The 11,222-nt window shown below is 33.6% G+C and overlaps 2 protein-coding genes across 2 annotated transcripts; one reads left to right on the forward strand and one right to left on the reverse strand.

Annotated features, from left to right (window-relative positions):
• Nucleotides 1-2,935: 2,935 nt before the first annotated feature.
• Nucleotides 2,936-6,669, forward strand: LOC123267993 (FK506-binding protein 4-like). Its single transcript, XM_044732877.1, has 3 exons — nucleotides 2,936-3,095; nucleotides 5,941-6,100; nucleotides 6,240-6,669. The coding sequence occupies exons 1-3, from the start codon at nucleotides 2,936-2,938 to the stop codon at nucleotides 6,667-6,669; spliced, it is 750 nt and encodes a 249-aa protein (XP_044588812.1).
• A 246-nt stretch (nucleotides 6,670-6,915) lies between these two features.
• On the reverse strand, nucleotides 6,916-8,046 carry LOC123267994. The gene is made up of 4 exons (XM_044732878.1): nucleotides 7,914-8,046; nucleotides 7,507-7,752; nucleotides 7,058-7,455; nucleotides 6,916-6,969 (listed from the first exon to the last, which is right to left on the reverse strand). The coding sequence occupies exons 1-4, from the start codon at nucleotides 8,044-8,046 to the stop codon at nucleotides 6,916-6,918; spliced, it is 831 nt and encodes a 276-aa protein (XP_044588813.1).
• Between the last annotated feature and the right edge of the window lie 3,176 nt (nucleotides 8,047-11,222).

Raw genomic sequence — 11,222 nt, forward strand, 5'->3', positions numbered from 1 at the left:
CGGGGAATGTAAAATCCCACTATTATTATTTGATTTTATGTGTAATCTTATTAAAGGTCCTCACTTTTCCGAGAAAAACTCAACCCAGGCTACAACACAAGTTATATCAATTTGCAGTGATATAATTTACGCAGTCAGTAAGGGCACATGTAAACCAGCAAAAAAATTAACCCTTGGTTTAGCATTAAAATCAATAACTAATTCTCGTCAAGTGATTACGATGCTCAATAAATATGGTCATACAATTTCTTATAATTTGGCAGAAGAACTTTTGAGACAGAAATAACGTATACTTCGGTTCAAGACAGCAAGGTTCTACCACCCGGGCTCAGAACAACAAACTGTAGCACTTGTGTAGCTTTCGACAATTTCGATCGCTTTGTCGACACGAATTCAGGAAAAGATACCATGCATAACACAGTTGGAATTGTTTACCAATTTTTCAATCCCCAAAACGAAGATTCTTAGCTTAAACCGATGAGAGCTTCAACACCTGAGATTCATAACAATGAAGAAGATCACGAGCCTTCGCGAAAAAGAAGACAGTTCATTGGAATCTCACGAGATATTCGAGCTTCGTACTACAAACCGGCAGTAACTATGAAGATGCTTGAAGTGGATTCAATCACTAATACAATCGAAATTTGCAAAGGCGTCACTGAAATAGCAAAAAGTAAAGATATTTTATGGGTTATGTCGTTACTTGGTCAAGATTCAATTCCCTCGTGGTTAGGTTTTAACTGTAGAATATTAACCGATCTCAGTGAAATCCAGAAAATAGAATGTCTCTCACCAATTAACTCTTTTCCCACCTCGTATGCTGTAGTGAATGAAACACTGATCATGGCCAATGAAATTGCAGAACAATGTAACCAAGAACGGATTATTGTAACATATGATTTAGCTATTGCTAAAATGGCAATGCAAATCCAGGAAAAAGAACATCCCAAATTTGATAATATTTTTATCAATTTGGGTGCTTTTCACATGCAGATGGCATTTTTAAAAGCTATAGGGAAATTCATAGATTCCTGCAAATTGGTTAAAATTCTTGTTCAAGCTGAAGTATTAGCTGGTGGTTCGACTAACAGCTTTGTGGATGGTAAGCATTTTAATCGATGCAAGCGTTTACATCCGCTAACTGCTGCTGCTTTACAAACGCTACACTTTCAACAGTATTTATCAACAACTAATGTATCTTTGGAAATGTTGGAAAATTTATTATAGACAACAAGGGAAACTGAATTGTTTAATATAACATCATTAACATCTAACGTTAATGATGCTATCGAATTTCCACAGATTTTAAATATATTAGTTGAAGGGTATAAAGAGTTCTGCAGACAAACTTTAGCTGGCGATAAAGTGAATACTGCTCAATACTATTATTTATACTGCGAATTCGTTAATTTATTTCTCCGTTTTTCAAGAAGTATACGCGCATGCAACAATGAATTGTATATTGATTCGATTTTCAATATTTGTGATTTATTCTTTGGACTTAACCAACCAAACTATGCCAGATGGGGCCTTTATATGTAAACAATTCGGTCAGACTGTATTCGGAAAATTCGCCTTTGGTATCAGAATTTCGACGAGGAGCATTCAGAGTCCGGCGTACTGCAGCGAATTTTTCGAGATCACCCGTTGATTTAACACGAGAGCAAACAATAAACGCTGATGCTAGCAATGAATTAGCGAACAATCTTGCGGTGGAAGCAATATCAGCTCGACAACGATGGGCTCTAAATCGCAGCATGAGAACAAAAATTTTAACAACTCTAAAAGAAAATATTGGCCTGTCAAAAAAAGACGATACATCATATTGTTTACAGAATACAGAATCAGCAAAGATCAAAAAAGTCTCCAAAGTATAATTCAGGCAATAAATAATACGATGAATCCATTCGAAGATAATATTGATAAGAATTTACATTCACCAGCTAACTAGTGTTCAAGTTCGATGGTTACCCATCGACCTAACTATCCGAAGACGAATTGTCTCAAATCGTTAGTGAAGATGGAAATTTCCATCCACTTGAAATTAGATTTATACTAGCATAAAAATGACCGAATAGGTGATAACGGGTTAGAAGAATTATAATAAATCACGGTTGATAAAATTAATAAAAAGTTTAAAAATATAAAAGCGCCTAGAAAATGGAAACAGAAGTACTACAGTTTATATCGTAGTTGGAGTTTAAAGGGAGGAGGTAGCATAGTATTGACAATTACTGAGAATTAAGTGTATACTGAGAGAAAGTAAGTGGAGAATGACCCGGTAGCTTAACTGGTAAAAGCATCCTGACATGTAATCGGGGAGATCCAGGTTCGATTCCTGGCTTGGTTAATTTTTCATGGATTTTTTTCAAAAAGTTGCCCTTTATTCTCAGTAGCTTTCCATCGTTAATACTTAACATATAGTCGAACAGATACTAGCATTCACCAGCTAACTAGTGTTCAAGTTCGATGGTTACCGATCGACCTAACTATCCGAAGACGAATTGTCTCATATCGTTAGTGAAGATGGAAATTTCCATCCACTTGAAATTAGATTTATACTAGCATAAAAATGACCGAATAGGTGATAACGGGTTAGAAGAATTGATAAGAATATTTTATTCAATATTTCAACAGGCAGAGCGGCACCAGAAAATGTTACCAGTTTTCTAATAAATATTAAAGACGAAGGTAATCGACAAATATTAAATTTTATTTCCGAATGTAGCTCAGTTCCTGGAAGATTTGAAAAACCCATATCTCGGAATAAAATTTTTAATATTGCATCAGAGTGTATCAATAAAGTTCTAAAAAACAAAGATAAAAATAAGAAAGTTTTATTAAAGATGGAGCGAGACATTTTTGGGCGATTATTGGCGGTCAGCATAACAAGAAAAATAATATAGAATTCTGTTTAACCTTTCCACTCGCACCGATGCCACTAGCTCTTTTCTCGTATGATGGTGGAATGTTTAAAACTGATAAGAAGTCAACATTAGCAAAAGCATTGAACTCAAACGTCGAAGTTTCTGAGCCAACACAGATTAATGTAGAAATAATCGATGGATTTTACTATTTGTACTTAATTGGATCAAGTACTTGCTATGTGATCTAAAAAATTTCATATTTTCTTCCCTAAGTGTAATATACTCTTTAAACCTGCAACATACGTCCTATGACCCAAGAGACCTGTTACCTATGTCCTATAACTTCTGACCAATGACCTATTTTCTAGACAAACTAGACTATTTTCGAGCTACTAATTCCTATAGGAGCAGAGTTTTATAGTCCACAGAACATCGAAAAATACAGCTTTTAATTTTTGCGAAATTGATGTTATTTTAATGTTCAGGACATCAAATACTATCGTTTTGGACTATTTTTTAACATTTGGAGCCCATAGCAGCAAAGTTAAAAAATAGACAGTTTCGACCGTTAAACATCGAAATTTACATCAAAGCAAATAGATCAAGTTATTCATATAACTTGATCTATTTGATCTTAATCCTCATCTTGATCTTGAACTTGAATAAGATCTTGATTTTGTTGATCTAGATCTCGATCTTGGTAAACTAGATTTAAACGTATTTGATGATCATGATCCTGATTCGAACTTGATTTCATTGATCTAGATATTAATCTATATCTTAATCTTGTTGATCTAGATCTAAATCTACATCTTAATTTTGTTGAACTATCTCTAGATCTATATCACAATCTTGTTGATCTAGATCTACATCTAGATCTTATTCTTAATACTGTTCTACATCAATCTTAATCTTGAACTAGATCTTGATCTACATCTTGAACTAGATCTTGATCTAGATCAAGATCTAGATCTAGATCTGTATCTTGATCTTGATCCTGATCTGGATCTCGATATTGTTGATCTAGATATAAATCTATATCTTAATCTTGTCGATCTAGATTTCAATATATGTCTTTATTTTGTTGAACTAGATCTAGATCTATATCACAACCTTGTCGATCTAGATCTCGATTTTTGTAATGTAGTAGACATCTAGATGTTGTTAGTCTAGATTTACATCTAGATGTTGATCTTGTGATCTAGATCTAGATCTATTCTTGTTCTAGATGTACATCTAGTTCATCAACATGATCCTGAGAACTAGGAGTCTCGATCTAAATCTAGATATTTATTAAGGACTGGATCTTGTTCTGAATCTCGATCTTCAACTAACTGAGATCAAGATTTAGATCGTGACTTAGATTTATCTTGCTTGATGTTAATCCTGATCTAGATCAGGAACAAGGTGTAGAATAGTTTAGAATAGAATAGTTCGAGATCAAGATCAAGATCTAGATCAGCATCAAAATCAAGATTCAGATCCAGTCGTAGATGAAAATCTAGATTTAGATCGAGATCCAGTCCTAGTTAAAGATCTTGATTGTGATCGAGATCCAGTACTAGATCAGCATTATAATTAAGATCTATGTGTCGATCTACATCAACTAGATCGAGAATAAATCGAGATTATCACGATCAAGAAGGCGAAATGTCTTGGAAGGTTCTGGGTTCGAACCCCAGTTCGAGCTATCTAATAATTTTTTCTCAGATATTCTATAAACTCACATTAATAAGATGATTATTTTCACATTCTTTTCCCAATCCTCTCCTACCAATATTGTGTTGCGTAAATGTGGAAAGCTTCACGTAATAATTGCAGAACTCCTATTCTTTCCCGCTACACAGAATTATTTAGATTTACAAAATAATCTCAATCAGGATCAAGATCAAGATCTAGATCAACAAGATTTAAATGACGACCCATTACCAAAATCAAGATCTAGATCGACAAAATTATGACAGAATTAGATCTAGATCAACGAAATTAAGATATAAATTTATATCTGTATCAGCGACATCAAGATCGAAATCAGGATTGAGATCATGATCTAGATGTCGAACTATATTAACAAGATTGAGTTCTAAATCAACAAAATTACAATTTCGATCTAGATCAAAATCATGATTTAGATCAGGATCTATATCAGGATGAAGATCAAGATCAAAATCTAGATTAGGTACAAGATCGAGATCTATATCAGGATCAAGATCAGGATCAAAATAGAGATCTACATTGGGATTAAGATCAAGATCTAGATTGGGATCAAGAACTAGATCGGGATCAAAATAAAGATCTATATCAGGATCAGGATCAAAATTAAGATCTAGATCATGATCAGGACCAAAATCAAGATCTAGATGAGGATCAAAATCAAGATCTAGATGTCAATGAGATCGACGAGATGAAGATATTGATCCTGATTGAGATCTTGATCCAGTATAAGATCAAGTTCAGATCTAAATTAAAAAAGTCAAGATCTAAATTATTAAGATCTTAAAATAGATCTAGATCTAGATGAAAGAGATTACGAGCTAGATTCACAAGATGATAATATAGAATTAGATCTAGATCAGGGTTTTGATCTAGATCATGATTCAGATTAAGATCTAGAGTAAGATCTCGATCTAAATTAAGATCAACATCTAAAGCAGGATAACATAAAGATCTAGATCAGGAACATATGGGCAATTTTTTTTCAAAACTCGGCTCAAGCCTTGTATTTTGAATCCCTTAGGCTTGTTCCGAGCTTCGTTTTTTGACTTTCAAAGCTTTCGGACATAGTTATCATCCTAGACTCTCAAGCCTTGTGGTCATTTTTCTCTCCCTGGAATCGCTTGTGTTCGATGATGAGATTATTCAAACCTAAATCTTGATCCTCTTGTTGTAGATGTCTATCGTGTAGATCTAGATCTAGATCTGTTAATATAGATCTTCATGAATTAGATCTTGTTGATCTAAATCTTGATATTGTTGATCTATATCTTTATCTTGTTGATCTAGATCTTTATCTAGATCTAAATCTGGAATTTGTTTATCTTTCCATCTTAATTTGATTATCTAAATCAACAAGAACAAGATCAAAATTTAGATCAACAAGAACAAGATCAAAATATAGATCAACAAGACCAAGATCAAGATCTAGATCAACAAGATCAAGATATAGATTTAGATCAACAAGATCTAGATCTGGATCAACGAGATTGTAAATTGGTTTCCTTCGGTTGTCCCGAGTTTTTTGGTTTTCAAAGCATTGGAACATAGTTATCATCCTAGACTCCAAAGCCTTGTCAAATCATTCTTTTCTACCTGGGATCGCTTGTGTTCGATGATGAGATTGATCGAATCTAAATCGTAATTTTGTTGTTGTAGATGTCCATCTTGTAGATCTAGTTCTAGATTTGTAAATATAGATCTTGATGATCTAGTTCTAAATTTTTTTCTTGTTGATCTAGAACTAGATCTTGATCATGATCTTGTTAATCTAGATCTAGATTTTGATCTTGATGATCTAGATAAAGAAATTCATGATCTAGATCTTGATCTCGATAAACAAGATCAAGATCTCTATCTAGATAAAGATCTAGATCTCTATCTAGATAAAGATCTAGATCAACAAGATCAAGATCTAGATCAACAAAATCAAGATCTAGATCATATATTAACAGATCTAGATATAAATCTACACGATAGACATCTACAACAACAGGATCAAGATTTAGATTCGATCAATCTCATCATTAAACAAAAGCGATCCCAGGGAGAAAAGAATGACTTCATAAAGCATGGGAGTCTAAGATGATAACTATGTCCGAAGGCTTTGAAAACCGAAAAACGAAGCTCGTGACAAGCCTTAAAGAACCAAAATACAAGGCTTGGGCCGTCTTGAAAAAAAATTGCCTACGTTTTCAAAGAAGAAAATGATGTAGGACCTCGAATCTCATGTAGGAATAGACTCAGGTGATAACATTCAGTATTTCCGGGATGCACGGTATAAACTCTACCTAAAACTTGATCTTTCTTGACTCCTAAATAACCTGAAACAACCTTACCTTTTTTCTTCTATCGAAGCGGTTATTTTTCCATACGTAATAAGCTGGAACTTCAACATACAAAAGAGTTTTTGCAAAGTCATCAACTTGGCATAGCTCAAAAAAAGTCATTAGTGTTGTTTTTTTTGGATTAATTACTTTGTCAATCACATCTTGCTCAGTAAAATAAATTCTTTGACCATTTTCAAGATGTACAGCAAGATGCATCACCGAAGGAAACCTGTCATGAATAGGAAAACGAAATATTCGCCAGACTGCTTCAGAGCTACTGATGTAACGTCCCGCCTGGTACTTCGTCACCTCATCAAAATCCTGAACGGTAAACGATGTTTGGTCAGATCCTTTATTTAAATAATTAGATTTTATGGCTTTTACGGAGTTACAACTCTCAACATTAACATGAGTCCCGAAGGTATGGGATAGAACTGGATTATACGGCACTATCCATCGGTTGTCGATTTCAACTCCGTTAAGTTTGAAAGTTTTTCCTCCGTCTGCTGGTGATCGTCTACGATACTTGGGATATCTGTCATCTCCTGTTTGAGTTTCTTTTAAAAATTCCTTTGGGAAATTTTTTGTGCACTAACCATCAACCATACAGGGTGATTTTAAGTTGAAAGATCCACATGGACCGTGAACCATAGTTGTCTTGATAAATTGATAAAGATCTGGATTTATGTCTGGATCAGGTAACTCAGCGCAGATAATTTGGTCAATAGACTCTGGTCTCATTTTCTCTTCTAACCATAATAGAATATGAACATGAGGGAGTCCACGTTTTTGCCATTCTATGGTGTACATGTGACACCTTGTGTCACCAAAGATACGACCTACTGTAAGAAGTTTTATCATATGTTTCACTTTCACATTGAAAACCCTCGCTACGATGTCATGTCAATCATAAGACTGTTGACCTTCACTCAAAAGCTGATAATTGTTGATAATTGTTCATCATTTTTTGACAATGCATCTTTCAAGTGAACGTATTCCTCACTTCTCAGTTTTTTTTGGTTGTTACGAATATAGTTAAGTCTTTCAGTCTCAATTTTTGCGTACATGTCAACTAAAAATTGATTTAAAAGATTGCGGAATCGCAATAAATAGCACACTTCATTCTCACGCTCCATAATCCTAAAGCTGTAAAATTCTGAAGCAGATACTGTCTTATCGAGAGGCAGTTTAGTCGTCTCGTCACGCTTAGATATATTAATAATAGATTATTAATAACTTCAGAAAATCACTCCATCAAGATCATAATCTAGATCAAAATCCTGATCAAGATCTAAATCATCAAGGGCTCTACTAGATCTTGATCATAATATTCTAGATCTAGTTTTATATTATCATTTTGGCTCTGGCTCTTAATTTCTTTCATCTAGATCTAGATCTATATCGGGATCTTAATAATCTAGATCTCAATTTTTTGAATCTAGATCTGATCTTGATCTTGATCTTATCCTGATCTGGATCTTGATGTTGATCTTAATCCTGATCTGGATCAAGATCAAGATCTAGATTAGGATCACGATCAAGATCAAGCTCTCGATCAGGATCAATATCTATCTCGTCGATCTCATTGACATCTCTATCTATCCTGATCTAGATCAAGATTGTGATTTTGTTGATTTAAATTTCAATCTTGTCAATCGAGTTCGACATCTAGATCATGATTACAATCCTGATTTCGATCTTGATGACGTTGATCCAGATATTAATCTCTTAATTTTGTTGATCTAGATCTAAATCTATGTCATAATTCTGTTGATCTCGATCTTGATTTTGGTAATGGAGTCGTCATCTAAATCTTGTAGATGTAGATTATGATCTTGATCCTGATTTAGTTTATTTTATAAATCTAAATAATGCTGTGTAGGGGGGAAGAATAGGAGTTCTGCAATTATTACCTGAAACTTTCCACATTTACGCAACAGGATATTGGTAGGAAAGAATTGAGAAAGGAATGTGGAAAGGATCATCTCATTAATGTGAGTTTATAGAAAATGTGAGAAAAAATTATTAGATAGCTCGGACTGGGGTTCGAACCCAGAACCTTTCGAAGACATTTCGCCTACTTGATCGTGATAATCTAGATCTAGATCGATAATCTATTCTCGATCTAGTTGATGTAGATCTACATCTAGATCTAAGTTATGATGCTAATCTAGAACTTGATCTCGATCTAAATCTAGATCTTCGCCTACGACTGGATCTGAATCTTGATTTAGATGGTGATATAGATCTTGAGATTAATATTAATCCTGATCTAGATCTTGGATCTCGATCTCGATGTATTCTAGACCTTGTTCCTCCTGATCTAGATCGGGATTGACATCAAGATCAAGATTTAGATCACGATTACCATCTTGATCTCGATCTTGATCTTGATCGTGATTTAGATCTCGATGTTAATCTTGATCTCAGTTAGTTGAAGATCTAGAGTCAGCAAGATCCAGTCCTGAATAAATATCTATATTTAGATCGAGACTCAGTCCTAGTTCTAGGGATAATGTTAATGAACTCGATGTAGATCTAGAACAAGATCGAGAATAGATCTAGTTCAGAAAAGATCGAGAATAGATCTAGTTCTAGAAAAGATCAAAAGATCAAGATCTAGGATGTAGATCTAGACTAACAACATGTAGATGTCGACTACATTACAAAAATCGGAGTTCGAAATCGACAAGGTTTTGATATAGATTTAGATCTAGTTCAACAAAAATTGGAGACACATATATTGAAATCTGGATCACTATGATTAAGATATGGATTTTATATCAGGATCAAGATCATGATTCCGATCAGAATAAAGATCAAGATCAAGATCTAGGATTAGGATCAAGATCAAGAAATAGAACAGCATCAACATTAAGATTTTAATTTCGATCGAGATTCAGTCCTAGATCAGGAACATGTGTTAGGATTGAGATGTTTTGGATCTAGATCAAGATCGATATGGATCTAGATTAACGATATTAAGATCTAGATCAACACGATCAAGGTTAGTTAACAAGATCAAGACATAGATTAATAAAATCTCGGATCACGATCAAGATCAAGTTCTTCATCCTGATCTAGATTAATATCTTGATCTCGTCGATTTGATTTCTACATCTGGATCTTTGATCTTTGATGGTTATCTAGATCCTCGATTTTTATCAAAATTTTCGATCTAACTTTACGATCTTGGATCGTGATCTAGATCTCGATTTTGATCTTGATCCTGGATCTTGATCTTGATCGAGATGCTCTGGAGTAAGCATCCATGATTTTGTTGATCTCGATCAGGAACAAAAGATCTAGATTTAGATAGAGATCCAGTCCCAAATCAGGATCATGTTTGAGATTTTTAGATGTAGGTATTTGATCAACAAGATAAAGGTTTAATTTCTGGACTAATAAATAAGGATTGGACGGTTAGTCTAGAGCTCCAGTAGGCTATGACTGAGATTTTGAATTTTATTTCGAATAATTGAGGAAATTTTGAATTAAAAAATCGCTAGCGAGGATCAGTTAGAGGTACTGGTCGGCCATGAATAAATTTTCATTTTTACTTAGAATAATAAAAGCGATTTTTGATAAAAAAAATTAGTAGCGAGAGTTAGTTAGAAAAACTGGGTGGCTACAAATAAAGTTTTTTTCATTTCGAATAATTGAATTAAATCTAATAAAAAAATCAGTAATCAGGATCAGTTACAGGCACTGAAGTATAGGCTTTGGGCGGCTATAAATAGATTCTCATTTTATTTTGAATGATCGAATTAATTTTTAAATGAATAATCAGTGGTGAGTGTCAACAAGAGCCACTTGGTGGCTTAAATTAATTGTTATCATTATTTTTAATAATTATAGTAATTTTCAATTAAAAAATGAGTAGTCAGGTTCAGTACGAGGCACATGGCAGCTGTGACGGAACTTTTTATTTATTTTGAATCCTTGAAGTAATTTTCAATTAAAAAATCAGTAGCGAGACTCACGCAGTTGCACTGGCTTGCTATGGTCGAATATTTCTAATTATGAATTATTAAAGTAATTTTTAATTTAAAATAAGTAGCGAAGCTATAAATGGCTGTATGAAAATTTCTGTTTATTTAGAATTATTTAAGTTATTTTTAAAGTTAAAAATGAATACTAAGCTTAGAAAAAAATACTGACATTTCGATATTAAAAAGTACAACGAACAATATCAATATTTTTAACCGCAAGCGCTTATGAAATTCGATTATTTATTTTTGTTTATTTTTAAAATAAAAAGAAATACGTCGACATGCAATCAAGTAGTTCAAAATGTCATCCGTTGACTTGA

This window comes from Cotesia glomerata, linkage group LG6 (assembly GCF_020080835.1).
Source record: "Cotesia glomerata isolate CgM1 linkage group LG6, MPM_Cglom_v2.3, whole genome shotgun sequence".
NCBI lineage: Eukaryota > Metazoa > Arthropoda > Insecta > Hymenoptera > Braconidae > Cotesia > Cotesia glomerata.

Coding starts and splice junctions, on each gene's coding strand:
- LOC123267993 (XM_044732877.1), top strand. CDS start 2,936: ATGCCACTAGCTCTTTTCTCGTATGATGGTGGAATGTTTAAAACTGAT. Junction 3,096..5,940: donor TTTGTACTTAATTGGATCAA/GTACTTGCTATG, acceptor TAAATCAACAAG/AACAAGATCAAAATTTAGAT. Junction 6,101..6,239: donor GTTTCCTTCGGTTGTCCCGA/GTTTTTTGGTTT, acceptor TTGTTGTTGTAG/ATGTCCATCTTGTAGATCTA.
- LOC123267994 (XM_044732878.1), bottom strand. CDS start 8,046: ATGGAGCGTGAGAATGAAGTGTGCTATTTATTGCGATTCCGCAATCTT. Junction 7,753..7,913: donor CAACCAAAAAAAACTGAGAA/GTGAGGAATACG, acceptor AACTTCTTACAG/TAGGTCGTATCTTTGGTGAC. Junction 7,456..7,506: donor ATCACCCTGTATGGTTGATG/GTTAGTGCACAA, acceptor AAACTCAAACAG/GAGATGACAGATATCCCAAG.